The sequence below is a fragment of the Drosophila albomicans genome, chromosome 2L (assembly GCF_009650485.2).
Source record: "Drosophila albomicans strain 15112-1751.03 chromosome 2L, ASM965048v2, whole genome shotgun sequence".
NCBI lineage: Eukaryota > Metazoa > Arthropoda > Insecta > Diptera > Drosophilidae > Drosophila > Drosophila albomicans.
In genome coordinates this window covers 22,768,345-22,782,897 of record NC_047628.2, presented here as the reverse complement: position 1 = coordinate 22,782,897, position 14,553 = coordinate 22,768,345, and the positions used below count along the sequence as shown (strand labels likewise).

The 14,553-nt window shown below is 44.8% G+C and overlaps 4 protein-coding genes across 5 annotated transcripts; 1 reads left to right on the top strand and 3 right to left on the bottom strand.

Moving 5' to 3' along the window:
• The first annotated feature begins 35 nt into the window (after positions 1–35).
• Positions 36–2,598, top strand: LOC117563267 (reticulocalbin-2). Its single transcript, XM_034241494.2, has 5 exons — positions 36–228; positions 331–790; positions 1,061–1,208; positions 1,343–1,799; positions 1,864–2,598. Exons 2-5 carry the CDS (start codon positions 577–579, stop codon positions 2,062–2,064), a joined length of 1,020 nt encoding a protein of 339 aa, XP_034097385.1. The 5' UTR covers positions 36–228; positions 331–576; the 3' UTR covers positions 2,065–2,598.
• Positions 2,599–2,803: 205 nt separating this feature from the next.
• On the bottom strand, positions 2,804–4,399 carry LOC117563270 (SPRY domain-containing SOCS box protein 3). The gene is made up of 4 exons (XM_034241498.2): positions 3,826–4,399; positions 3,599–3,756; positions 3,165–3,383; positions 2,804–3,049 (listed from the first exon to the last, which is right to left on the bottom strand). The coding sequence occupies exons 1-4, from the start codon at positions 4,277–4,279 to the stop codon at positions 3,011–3,013; spliced, it is 870 nt and encodes a 289-aa protein (XP_034097389.1). The 5' UTR covers positions 4,280–4,399; the 3' UTR covers positions 2,804–3,010.
• Positions 4,400–4,412: 13 nt separating this feature from the next.
• On the bottom strand, positions 4,413–5,453 carry LOC117563271 (zinc finger protein 853). The gene has a single exon (XM_034241499.2). It carries the CDS (start codon positions 5,121–5,123, stop codon positions 4,413–4,415), a length of 711 nt encoding a protein of 236 aa, XP_034097390.1. The 5' UTR covers positions 5,124–5,453.
• A 930-nt stretch (positions 5,454–6,383) lies between these two features.
• On the bottom strand, positions 6,384–13,435 carry LOC117563494 (collagen alpha-1(IV) chain). Of its 2 annotated transcripts, XM_034241857.2 has the most exons (9): positions 13,296–13,435; positions 12,847–12,942; positions 12,379–12,427; positions 11,356–12,312; positions 10,797–11,293; positions 9,285–10,735; positions 8,252–9,220; positions 7,048–8,192; positions 6,384–6,984 (listed from the first exon to the last, which is right to left on the bottom strand). In XM_034241857.2, the coding sequence occupies exons 2-9, from the start codon at positions 12,867–12,869 to the stop codon at positions 6,724–6,726; spliced, it is 5,352 nt and encodes a 1,783-aa protein (XP_034097748.1). In that variant the 5' UTR covers positions 12,870–12,942; positions 13,296–13,435; the 3' UTR covers positions 6,384–6,723. The 2 variants fall into 2 exon arrangements, with proteins under 2 accessions (XP_034097748.1, XP_034097749.1); XM_034241858.2 differs by lacking the exon at positions 13,296–13,435 and having other exon boundaries at positions 12,847–12,958.
• Between the last annotated feature and the right edge of the window lie 1,118 nt (positions 13,436–14,553).

The window sequence follows — 14,553 nt, the reverse complement described above, 5'->3', positions numbered from 1 at the left end:
AATGTATCGATAATATGTTTTGATTTTCGATAGCGCAGCAAAGATGCTGCGATTGTTGTCACCAGCCACTTTTACGCAAATAATATTTGAATTTGTGATTATTAGTTAAATTAATTAGTAATATAATTTATGGAACTCATCAGCAGGAGTTAAAAAGTGAATAAATCGTGAGACATTGTTAAACATAACGTTTAAATGGCTAATTTGTGAGCGCGTCCTAAACAGCTGGTGGGTGAAAACATCAATTTTGAATGAAGATGAATTAGAACCAAACAATTTACATATGTATATGTGTATATATATTTATATATACATATTTGTATATTTCAGGTTACGCAAATCCATCGACTGGGTTCAATAGAGTTCAACAAATTTTTTGGGACTATTACGTGTGTCGCCGGCGGCCAGAAGTTCAAGTGGTGTGCGTGAGTTTCTAAACCAAAAAAAAAAAAAAAAATTTACAAAGGCTGCCAAAGAAACGCACAAAAAACTCTCAGTGTGTGCCTGACGATCAAACGCAGACGACGCTAGCGGAGCGTATGTTTTGTATATAAACAAACCTTCAAAATATTCATCATGATGACGCTGTGGCCAATGGTTGTATTAACGCTGGCCATACTGGCTGCCGTTGGACCAATGCCCACCCATGGAGCTGTGGCAAGTCCCCACAAGCATGAGAAGCATACGAGTAAGGAACGTATTAAGGATGGTGTCTATGTGCCGCGCGATGCGCACCATCACGGCGAGCATGGCGAGCATAATGTGGAGTTTGATCATGAGGCGATTATAGGTAGGTTGTAAAGAAGGCTGCTAGCTGACTCACAAGTTGTTTTTAGCATCCACTTTAATAGACCCCACATATTGTTTATATCATTGTTTTATATCCATGCAGAACATATGTACGTTTGTATGATGGTATTTTATGGGATTTCTTCACTCTTCATTTAAATGTTTCGCATTTTTCTTTTGTATTTAATATTTTGGATTCTAATGTATGCGTCGTTGTCGTTTCATTGTTCGAACACGTTTCTAAATGCATTTTGATTTAATTTTTCGGCAGGCAATACAAAAGAAGCGCAGGAGTTCGACACATTAACGCCGGAAGAGTCCAAAAGACGTCTAGCCATTCTCATACGCATGATGGATTTAAATAAGGACGAGTATATCGATCGTCACGAATTGAAAGCATGGATATTAAGGTCTTTTAAGTGAGTGTTGTCTGTTGATTAACCCCCAGCAGCTTTAACCCATCGCTCTTGCCTTGCTTGGTTGTGTCTGCATGTAACTGTAATTCCAATCTACTCAATTTCAAACAATACTAAATATACTCGACTTTCAACAGAAAACTGTCTGAGGAAGAGGCCGCAGATCGATTTGAGGAAATCGATTTGGATGGCGATGATAAAATTACTTGGAAAGAGTACTTGCTGGACACCTATGCCATGGAGGATGAAGACTTCAAAAAGGAAGTAATTGATTTCGATAGCTACGAAGATGAGCAGAATATGATTAAGCAGGATAAAGAAATGTTTAATGCCGCCGATGTCAACAAGGATGGCGTACTCACAATGGAGGAGTATGTTTATTTTCAAAACCCCGAAGAGCATCCACAAATGTTGCCCATTTTGCTAGAGCATACGATGCAGGACAAGGACACCAATCACGATGGCAAAATCGATTTTCAAGAGTATGTTGGCCAGGCGGCTGCGCATCACGACAAGGAATGGCTGGTGACGGAAAAGGAGCGCTTTGATAAGGATCACGATATCAACGGCGATGGCATGCTCACGGGCAATGAGGTAGAACTACTTTATTATTGCTTCAAACAAAATTTAGGTAATAAACATCGGTTGTGTCTTGCAGGTTTTGTCTTGGATTGTGCCCAGCAATACGGCGATTGCCAGCGATGAGGTCGATCATTTATTTGTCTCTACGGATGAGGATCACGACGATCGGTTATCGTATTTGGAAATCCTCAACAACTATGACACATTTGTGGGCAGCGAGGCAACCGATTATGGTGATCATTTGCAAAACATTAATCATCTGTCTGATGAGCTGTAATTCCCATTGGACATATCGCGTGACATTTGCTAGAGCAATTGTATTTTATTCATTTTAGTTAGTATAAATGTGTTTTATTCATGCCAATTTATTCTGCTCTTCACACACTTGATCATAAGCAAAAAACTATACTGTATGTATGTATTAATTTATATAGACACCAAAAAGAGAATCTGCAATATTTAAACATAGCATACGAACACGTATTTAATAATAATTTTTACTAAATTATTTACCTGTTTGTGTTCTTACATGTATATTGTTTTGTATTAATATTGTATGAGCTTAAATGTTATACATAGCTAAATTGAGATCGGTCAACATTTTTTCTTTTTGACTAGAATGCAACTAAAATCGAGTTTTACAATTTAATGCTATTAGCGGATTAATGGTCTACCAATTTTATACAATTTGGATTCCACACGTGTTTTCTTTGACTAGATTTCACACTCGTACCAAAATACATATATTTATATACTTAAAACTATGTATTATTATATAGCGTACTTATATTGAATATTATTATGTATATTATGCGTAAAAGTTGTATTCCTTTGCTATACCCATGGATGTGTTCTGGCTTCACATACAATTCTTGCTTCTCCTGTCTTATATCACAAATATTGCACCTAATTGGCCTATTACCGCAAAACATTTTAGCTACAATTGTCAACAAAAAAAAAACTATTCATATATATAAAATGCGAAACAAAATCAAAGAAAATGTAAACGAGGCAACTTGTTGGGAGTTAGCCCGGTGAGTCAATTGGTATAATTATAATCATGCATTTGCAAGAACAAATACAATTTCAAACACAGCAGTAGCATACTTGAAATTTACAATTGAAAATCAATGCTATAATCGTTTTCCGCCTACTTCAGTTGCTGCCCTCTTCAAAACTATGGCACAAAACTCAGTTTCACGGGACATCATCTTACAAACTGCTTAATTCATATCCATCATGCACATCTCGTAACCATTTACCTACAAATGTACAAACATTTACATACGCGTACTTGCTATTTCTGCCTCGACAAAGAGTCAGAAATCGAAACGGATACCCTGTTTAAAAATCGCACAATATATCATAATTGTCTACCTGACGTAGTGGCTCCTTATCATCAATCACCTCGCCTAAATATTCAGTAATTGGCAACGGCAACTTGAGTTTCTCCAGATCAGCAGCGGTACGCAGTCGTCGCATTATCACGGCGCGACAACGATCCTGAAGATTAACAAACTCACGACGTGCACACTTCAGAGTCATCTCTGTCTTGGCCGCTGTGGAGCACACGATGGGATAAAGCGGTTCTTCTACCTGGAAATGCAAGTGTATTGAGCTTTAGTTGCATTCTATGATATTTATTTATATCATATTTATACCCATTACTCATTACTGTAGGAATTTGTGCCTATTTAATTTCTGATAATGCCCATTTAAGGTTTATCATGCTCTTTAAACGAGTTCGTTTACCTTAGGCATGAGCTAAATTATCGTACACTTTTTGTTTTAATGTTGTTTGATTGTCTCACCTTGTCCAAGCCTCTGAAGGCCACGCCCAGGCACTTGCCATCCTTGTAGTAGGTCAAGGTGCCCTCGATGCCATCAAAGAGCACGCCAATTTGTGTGGGATGATTCTCACGAAAGCGTTTCGTATATAACAGCGCAACGCCCTTGTGCCAAAGTACGCCTAAGGTAAATTAAAATTATTTAATTAAATTCCATACAATTGAAAAACGTTTAAATGATTTAGCTTTACCTTTGTGCGACAATCCCCAGCCGTGCTCGTTTTCGCCAAGCATATTGCGAAAGGCATTGGCGTGTAGGCGACAATTTCTGGTGCCGATGCCAAACATGATGGAGGTGCCAAAGACACGTTGCGACACATGCAGCTCCCAGTAGTAGCGACCATTGTTTAACGGTCGTTTGCCCTGAATGCCGGCGGTGCCTTTGCTCCAATTTGGATGAAAGTGCACAGTACGTAAATTGGAACCGCTGAGCACAACTTCTTTAGACCGAAAGCGTTTGCTCCATGTCCAATTGTCTTCGATTCCATTCACCAAGGGGCAACGCATCAATATCGTTTTATCCTGGCCATCACCTCCAGCCATCGATGCCTGCTCAAGACGTGCCTGCTGTTGTTGGCGTCGACGTTGACGTGGTGTCTGCGCTGGCATTGGAGGTGATTGTTGTCCCACTTCAAGATCCGACATTGTGCGATTTTCAAAGAGTTGAATCGTTTATAGAGCCGTTGACAATATCAAGCATTCACAGTGAATTTATTGAATAACCTCTTGATGTCGCCTACTTCACACTGCCTGTCATGCACAATCGGGAGAGGCAACTCTATAAATGGCTCGTTATCAACTCTGGCTGACGAAGGTCCTCGAAATGCACCTCTAAATGCTGCTCAATTTGTCGTTCGTGCTGTTCTTCAAACTGTTCCTCGACCTGCTCGAATTGTTCTTCCTCAAAGCCCTCTTCGAACTGTTCCTCGTGCAGCTCCTGCTCCTGCCCTTCCAGCTGTAACTCGTCTAATGACACTGACTGAGAAAGTGATGCGTAACCACTGCTTACAGAGCTACGACTGGGACTCTGATAGTGCTGATAGCGATAGCTGTTTCTTGACTGCAGTTGCTGTTGTTGCTGCTGCTCCAGACTGCGCTTCAGCTCTCGCCTTATCCTGCGTTGCTGCTTGTAATCCTGTTCGCCAGAGTTGTACCTCTGGCTACCTGTCAGTCGTTGCTTGTAGAGCTGCAGATGGAAGTGATGACGACAATAGCCTTGTGGACTATGGGCGCAGAAACGACACGCTTCAAGATTGGCACCGGCACCCAATGGCAAAATGGACTCCAGTGTGCGACGCTTTTGTCGACGCTTGGTCTGCTCCAATTCCAAGTGCTCCAAGTGCTGAAGAGCCTTACGATCGCCAACGGTTTCGGCCACCTCCTGGATCAGACGTGCGTTCCGCGGAAAGCATCTGTCGTGGATGTGGAGCACGAGACGTTGGCAGTAGAGGCACAGCGATTGGAATAGTAACAACAGCACGATAATCATATAGAATGAAATGGGGTTGCTCGCCAGGTTGCTTCTTGGAGTGTTGGTAAGTCTGGACTGGGGGTAAGTCTGCCTGGGGTTGCACTCAAGTGGTTGCTCTTCCGGCCAGACTGCTAGACTAATTAGTAACTTGCTTTCACTTGTCACATTTTAAGTGTATATTTTTTCTCATTTTTCTCTTGGGTTTCTCGAGTTTTCTTTTCTTTTTTTGAAGTGCCACCTTTAATGCCAACTTGTCGTAACTGCCATTGAATGGTGTTAAAACCTCTTTGCACTTCGCACTTCGCCAGCTCTGCACTCGCCAATATCTCGATTTATTCTGCTCGACTCTTTTATTTTTTCTTCCAATTTGAATTCCAAAAATCTACCCCTATTTTTGTGAACAACACACACAGCTGGAACGAGAGTCGTTTTCATATCTTCTTTTCCACCACCAATTGGAATTATGTGTGTGCGCGTTTAGACATATCATTATCATATGGTATGGTATCGTATCGCATCGCATGCCACCCTCTGCTCTTCGCGCCGCTTATCAGCAACCCCCAATCTACAACCCACAGCCCTCAGCCCCAACCCCTAACCATTACACTCGACCATGCGCACAAGTGTCTAGTTGAAAGCAAAGTGGTGAGTTTCACTGAACATTACAAACGAGTAATTCTCTAGTATTTCGAATATTGCATGATTTCTGGCTGTTGGCGTCATTGTCAACAAATTTATTTTGACCACAAACTACCCTTGTACCCACCCATCGCCAACTAGCTTAAACAAATCTTGGATTGACTTTGCATATTAATAAATACCATTTAACAATATTTGTTACGCAAATCTGATTTCACTAAGCTAATCAGAAATTATCTGAACCAATGCGTTTTAGAAAGTACTATTATGATGATTAACAGTTAAATTTTGAGATTTATTTATTTTTGAAACGACTTTCAAGAAAAATTTTAAAATTTAGACGATCGAGTAAACAATATCAATAGGCTAGGCCTAGTTGGAGATTCATAAAAGTTTAAATATTAAAGGATCATTTTGTTCGATGTGTGTATTTATAAAATTTTCTTTATTTTTACCATTTTTTTTTGTCATAACATAAAAACTTGTGTGTATGTGTTCGTATTCGCTGTAGCACTGGTTAAAAATAATTTTCGTTTATAGACAGTGAAACCATGTAGCTGGCTAGCTGGACAAAAGATTGTGAAGAGTCGCAGAATGGTATTGTTTGAACGAGTTATGGCTTAACCCCTTCTATTCACATTGTTGTCGTATTACCAGGCTAGTTTATTATTTGATCATTTACTTAACTTACACGTAACTAAGAAGCAGTTTACATTTGTTGTTTAGAACATTGTGGCAAACAATAAAATGGCAGATACAAAAATGGCATCGAGTTCCGCTTTGGATCGGAGCGGACCTTTTGTTTTGGTTTAGTTTTCTCATTGTTTGGTTATTTTAAGGAATTTGGTAGCAGTGTATGTGTGTGTATTTGTGAAGAGTGTGTGTATGTGGCATATTTGCACGTTGTTGTTGTTCTTTTCGTTGGTATAGTTAAGGCATTACATTTAGATTAAAATTATTGCATGTGGGCATGATCCGCTTATGAGGAGTTCTTCACACAGACTTGACACCTGGAAACACGGGTCAGCAAGTTGCCGGCCTTGATGGTTTGTTGCTCGGGCCTCTGGAATTGTTCGCTTTCCTCGAGCGTGACCATCCAGAAGCTGGTCATGGTCTCATAGAAATGGCAGTGTCCCTTTGCACCGTTGCACTCAATGAACGGAGTGGCACGGAAGTCCTCCAAACAGGAGCCGGGCGATTGCAGCGCTTGACCACCGCCGCCATTGCCAACAGCCGTGTGCTGGAATTGAAAATAGAAATTGCTGTTTTCATTTGATCAATTGTTATGCCTGGTTACACTTACCATGAGAAAACTGTAGCCGATCCAAAGACCTTCCCAACCATTGGGACAATTGGGTATCGCCAGAGACTGACTGTGCACAGCAATCACATTGGCTGGCGCCTCACAAACGACGCAACGTGAAATATATTTGCTGATCTCGAAATCATTTACTGGCATCATGGGTATCGGTGCCGATGTTGATAGCCAGAAGCTCTTATCATTGCGCGATGCATAGTTGCAGACGTTGTTCTGTCCGCACGACATCACGGGCAGTGTTGAGAAACGCGGTACACAGGAACCGGGAGAGCCAAGATCTTGATTGGCCGCATAATCATTGCCATCAACATAGAGTAGAGAGTAACCGGTCCACAATTCAACTTGTCCTGCTGCACACTTTGGTACTTGATCGCTCTGACTGTGACGTGTGACCAAAATACCGGTGAGATAATCTTGGGCAGTGGTACATGGTGCACCAGGCTCACCCTTGTAGCCAATGGGACCGACTGCACCCTCCAAACCGATTAAACCTTGCTCACCACGCTCGCCCTTGATGCCAGGTCGACCAACGGCGCCAGTAACACCAATGAAGCCGCGTTCACCTTTCTCGCCGCGTTCACCTTGAATTCCGATGAGACCACGTTCACCAGGAAGGCCAACTTCGCCCTTTTGTCCATCACGGCCAGGATGACCAGGTTCGCCCTTCTGTCCGGGTGGTGGAACCAAGCCAGGCTCTCCCTTTTGACCACGCTGTCCGGGCAAACCGTCGCGGCCATCACGACCCTTGGGACCTGAGAAACCTTTCTCGCCTGGTGCTCCAGCTGGACCAGGGTGTCCATCCAAACCCGGCAAACCAATGTCTCCCTTTAGACCAACCAATCCGGCGATACCAGGGGGGCCAGAAATACCTTGCTCTCCTTTCTCACCCTTCTGTCCTTCAAAACCAGCAACGCCACGCTCACCCTTCTGACCAGTGTAACCAATTTCTCCCTTGATGCCTTGGGCTCCATTCAAGCCTGCAGCACCATCGACACCAGGGGCTCCAGGTAATCCACGTTCTCCCTTAAGTCCTACTGGACCGATGGGACCGGGCAGACCAACAAGACCGGCATTACCCGGTAAGCCGGGCAAACCAGGCTCACCCTTCAAGCCAGGCAATCCAGGTGCACCTAAAAACAAATACGATATGAGTTCAATAATATTAAATTAATGCTGAGAGAATTTGTACCTTCACGTCCGTTTTTGCCAGCACGTCCAGGCAATCCCTTTTCTCCCTTAATAACAGGACCGGGATAGCCAGTCTCTCCTCGGAAACCAATCTCTCCCTTTTCTCCGGTCAATCCAGGCAATCCAGCAATACCAGGAGGTCCGGGTAGACCACGATCGCCCTTCTCGCCACTATATCCAATTTGACCAGCTTCACCCTTGCTTCCCTTTTGGCCTTGCTGTCCATGCATGCCGGGTATACCGGCTATACCCTTTTCTCCCTTTATGGCGTCGACGATAGCGGAGCGACCTTGAGGACCCTTCTCACCCTTATCACCCTTGATACCTGCTTGTCCATGATAGCCGGGTTGTCCTGGAAGACCTCGATCACCCTTCAAACCGCTCTCACCAGCTGGTCCTCTATCGCCCTTGATTCCTTTTGGTCCTGAATATCCAATAGGTCCAGGAGCTCCTTGTGCTCCGGGCTTGCCATCAAGTCCAGGGCTTCCTGGACGTCCAGGTTGTCCGTCCAATCCTTTCTCGCCCCTTGGTCCAGGTGCGCCTGGGAAACCTCGGTCGCCCTTCTCTCCAGCGCGTCCATCAAATCCAACTTGACCATCATGACCGGCATCACCCTTTTCGCCCTGTGGGCCAGGGCGTCCATGTACAGCAATGCCCGGCAAACCCTTGTCACCAATCAGACCTTGTCTTCCAGGCTGACCATCTTGACCACGAACACCGGGTGCACCAGGTTCACCTTTTTGTCCCTTCTCAGACGCATCTCCTGGTTCTCCCTGAGCTCCATCGAAACCGGGCAAACCTTGGTCACCCTTTTCGCCAGCCAGTCCATCTAATCCATTCTGTCCAGGCAGACCCTGTGGTCCAGTATCACCCTTAACACCCATTAATCCAGGTGGACCGGTAGGACCTCTGGCTCCAGTCGGTCCATCGTTGCCACTTAATCCGCGATCACCCTTATCTCCCTTAATGCCTATAAGTAAGACAAAACATTTTGTAGGTGCGGATTTTTTAAAAATATTTTTAAAAAACCCTACCGGAGAATCCAGCTAGACCAGGAGGACCTCGCTTGCCAGGAGCACCAACAGGTCCTGTGAATCCCTTGGGTCCATCATTGCCGGGTGCTCCACGATCACCCTTGTTGCCAGGCATACCAACAAGACCAGGACTACCAGGCTCACCCTTGGCACCGTCACGACCTTGTACGCCGTCAATACCGGGAGTGCCTGGAGGTCCAGGACGTCCTTCAGGACCGATTGGACCAGGCTCACCCTTCTCGCCAACTGAGCCAGTTCCACCAGGTTGGCCGGGGAAGCCAGAGTCACCTTTGTCACCGGGGTAACCAGGACTACCATCAGGACCAAGAAAACCAGGAGCTCCAACTGAACCTTGATCTCCCTTTTCGCCTGTCAAACCGTCACGGCCCTGAGGTCCAGGGGGTCCTGCAACAGTGTAGCCCTGCTCTCCCTTTTGTCCACGCTCGCCAAAACGTCCAGGTGGACCACGAACTCCATCCTTGCCATCGTTACCGGGAGCACCAAACTGACCGGGATTTCCTTTCTCACCACGTGGTCCAGTTATGCCACGAGGTCCCACCAATCCAGGAGGGCCCTGAGGACCAGTAGCACCTATTTCACCACGAATACCGAGGTCACCCTTTTGTCCCATTGGTCCATTATTACCAGGCATTCCGGTGGCACCACGCTCTCCTTTGTCGCCCTTTAATGGAGCCTTTAGTTCGTCCGCTGCGCACGTGCCGGGCTCGCCTTTTTGACCAAGATATCCAGATGATCCCTTGTCACCTTTAATACCATCGAATCCAGGTCGTCCCGGTTCTCCTTTAATGCTTATGCCGGGGAAACCATCGGCACCAGGACGTCCAGGACTGCCAGGCGCACCATCCGTGCCGGATTGACCGACGTATCCTTTGTCACCCTTTGCCCCCATTTCTCCTTTTAGTCCTGGGAAACCGGGACTACCTGCGTCACCGCGTTCGCCCTTAACACCAGCCGCACCGGGATATCCAGACTCTCCCTTCTGACCCTTTTCGGTTTGAACTAGGCTCATGTCTAAAAGTGCTGATTGTCCGGGAGGACCATCAGCACCAGGGGCACCGGGAGAGCCATCCTGTCCTTTCTCGCCAGGAGGTCCCATCTGTCCAATAATTCCATCATCACCATGTTCTCCAGGGTAGCCACGTTCACCAGGAGGACCTCGAGCGCCTGGATTTCCAGGAATGCCGTTTCCACCACGGTCACCCTTGTCTCCCTTTAACCCTGGTGGGCATAAAGAACATTTGCCGCCGATTTCTCCCTTAGGACCCATAACACCCTTATCACCGGGAATACCAGGACGACCGGCATCACCTTGAGGTCCGGGAATACCAGCCTGACCAGGAGTACCGGGTCTACCTAATTTGGAATCGCCGGGTGCGCCAGCACTACCCTTATATCCGCGTTCTCCTTTTGTGCCTTTAAGGCCGTCGGCGCTTTTAATGGAAGAATATATTAAATGCAAAAAGCGAATGTGAGAAATAAACAAGCGCTTACCCATTAAGTCCATCGTTTCCTTTGGGGCCTTGGATACCATAGCCAGGCGTTCCGTGCTCTCCTTTTTGTCCTTCGGGTCCTGGAGGACCATTGTGTCCAGTTGGACCGATTGGACCTTGTGGTCCTACGCGTCCAGCTATACCTTTTTCACCCTTTTGTCCTGCAGGACCTTCATTACCAGCATGTCCTGGTAGACCAGGACCGCCTTTAGCTCCCACATAACCTTGAGGTCCTGGTGCACCGTTAACACCGTTTAAGCCCTGTGGACCTGGCTGTCCTGTATAACCACGAGGTCCTTTTGGACCAGGAGCTCCTGGTTGTCCATGGCCGCCACCAGGGGGACCTGGGGGACCGACCAAACCTCGCTCACCATCAAAACCAGCGCGTCCAGGTTCACCCTTCAAACCAGGCTGACCAGGCAATCCGTGTAAGCCAGTTTCTCCACGATCACCCTTCTGTCCCGCAGGACCTGGTGGACCAAAGTTACCTTGACGACCCTACACAATGATGATTATGATTGGGATTAAAAATTTAGAAGACAGTGCATCACTGTACTTACTCTAGTGCCAGCGCCACCGGGCAAGCCTTTTTCTCCCTTTTGACCATCATGTCCTGGCTCTCCCGCTGGGCCCAAACCACCCTTTTCACCGGCATATCCGATTTCACCCTTACTACCCTTGTCACCTTTTGGTCCAACAACTGTCTCTGGACCTCCAGTGACAGGAACCTTTATTGCTGGGTCACCCTTATCACCTTTGTCTCCTTTTTCGCCGGGCATAGCTGTGGCGAAACACGCGTTGCCTTTTTCACCCTTGATACCGCGATCGCCTCGAGGTCCATTTGGACCAAATGGACCAGTGTCACCGCGTTCGCCCTTCAATCCGCGTTCACCTTCAGGTCCTGGGAAACCTGAGCGTCCTGCGAAACCGGGCTCACCTTTCTCACCCTTAGCATAGTCGCCATTCTCCTTGGCAGGTTCTCCTTTCTCGCCCTTTAAACCTGGTCCGCCTGGGTAACCACGTGGACCAGCCATGCCATTGAGACCTTGCAAGCCGCTCAGACCTTCAGTGCCATCGCAGCCATCCTTACCAGGAATACCGGGAAAACCAGGATTACCAGCGGGACCTTGAACACCAGCTACACCGGGCAAACCAGGTATACCACGTGAGCCATGCTCGCCCTTATCGCCACGAGCTCCAAATGGACCTGGATCACCCTTTTGGCCTTTGTCACCGGGGGGTCCGTCGGGACCACTGTAGCCCATGAGACCCTTGGGTCCGGTAGGACCTTCGGGACCAGGCAAACCGCGGTTACCCTTCTCAGCTATGCATTTTGGCACACATCCCGCATATCCACTGGTGCAGTTCTTAGGTAATTGACCGTTATGGTGTGTACCAGCCGAATCTACGATATCATAACTATCATCAATCGAAAATGTTCTACCGGGATCTTCTCTAGGATTGTGCCGAACTGAATCTTGGATCGAGCCAGTGGCGCCAGGATTCTTCCAAAATTGCTATTGGGTATATGTAAGATAAATCAACTTGCCAATATTTTTTTAATAATTGCAAAAGATACTTACAGCGTTTGTAGAAACTAACGCTCCAGCAATCACAGCGGCGAACAGCAGCCTACGTAATAAAACGAAAAGAAAGTTAAAATAATAGCTCGAGGAAATTCAGCAGAATATTCGGTTATATTTGGAGCAATTGTGGATGAGAGCGCTAAACTATGGTGGATCGTAGTGCGCACTGTGAATTGTCTGATAATATAAAGTCTCTTATCTTGCATGCGCGGTAATGGCGACTCGTGTGTGTATGTGTGTGTGTACGTGAGAGTGTAAGAGAGTGAGCGCGGTCAAGAGAGTCGCATAAGAGAGCAAAAGCGCGCTCTTTGTATTAGCAGAACAAATGAAAGAGAGTCTTGCGATATTTAATATTTGAAGCATTGACGTGCTAAAAGGCACTGTTTTTTCATTGATGATTTCCGAATTAAAAATTAAGCATAATTTTGAGTATTGTTTTTGGTAACTTTATTTGGTTATACTTACCGCTTCCAGTGGGGCAACATCATGCCCTATGCACAATGCTGGCTCAGATAATTCTTGCGATCCTTGTCGACTTAAAAATATGTTGCCGTCGGTGGCCTGTAATTTAATGTTGGCAGAAAAGTAGGCACTTAATTTTTGTTTCACTCTTACTGAAATATTAAAAAGGGCATTTCAGCATAATATTAAAATAATATAATTTTTATTTGATATTCATTTGCGTTTGAATTTCATTTGAAGATCAAGCAGCACACAATGTACAGTTTGACAAGCACTGGGGGCAACTCATGAAATTTTGCCAAAGTTACAAAATTTTGAAAGTGCTGATTTTATTTATAAGAGTGAATAAATAGCGAATAACATCACTATTGTCAAAATTTTGCTCTTCAATTTTCTTTTTCTTAGAATATTTTTGAAGTATTGTAATTTTATTTGTTGCTGTTGCTCCTTACGGAAATGTGATCTAGTTTTATGAATCGACTGGAGCGTACTGAAAAACCACAACCGATTCGCTGGCGCAGCGAACACGAGCGAAACACACTACAGCAGCTAAGCAGCCAGCCAGCCAGTTAGCTGAGAACTAAATGACTAAAGACTGAATCGCAGACAGCAGACCCAGCCTACTTACTCGAGAAGACGGAACACGACTAATTATAGTATAAGCTCCAGCCATCCAAAAACCAAAACCAACCATCGCCCGAATGCACGATTGCCTCAATCGCGTAGCCGACGAGCCGATCCGAATGTCAACGATCAGCGATCATCGTTCGGCACATGTACACTATCCGTGTCGATGCTAGGAATGTACGTTTGTGTGCGTGTGTGTGCTTTGGGGCGGATGGGGTGTACAACAATGTAGCAATATAAGTAGCAAGACTAAACCAAGCTACTTTTGTAGTTGCTCTTTGCTGTTGTTATTGTTGTTGTTGAGGGCGATATGGATATTCAAACCTTAGTTGAAATCTTTGGATATGCCTTGCAGTATGCCCAATAGTACCATGTGCCTTATGCTGTATACCAGATTCAATGGCTTTACTTCCCCCTTGATTACCTCTGCTACATTCTTACACAGCCTTACGCTGATAGCCCAATTCTAAGATCGGGCACATGAGTTCCGTTATTGTGTGCCGATAGGGCTCGATCCGGTCTGGCCTGGCATGGCTTCTGTGCTAAATTGCACGTCCTATTTCCTACACTTAAAGAAATCATAATTTACGAAACTTAGCTCATGTTTAATTAGACTATTGTTATTACACAAACTTAATTTATATAACGTTTATCTACTCAATAAGCTTATTATTTTGATTATTCATTGGATTTTCAATAATTTTTAATGCCATTTTGTAATAAGTTTTTTTATTTTCAATAATTGTTATTGTTGGGTGGTTGATGAATTTTACCAGCTTAAAGTTTTTTGTCAAAATATTTTGGTGTATAGAAATTGGGTTATACAAATCAGTTTCACTTAAAATTTCTGAATTGTTGGTGGCATTTTTAAGTCAAGGTAAAATGCCAACTATATTTGAAAAAGTCCGATAAGGCTTGAGACAGTCGGAATATTCTTGATTCAAATATTGTTTTAAGTGCAGAGCGCATGTAAAGATTTTTACAAATATTTTATAAAATTCTTAGAAACTAAAATGTAAGGATCCTAGTTTAAAGATATTTCATCATATCATCATAGAATACTTAAAAATTGATCAACAAGTA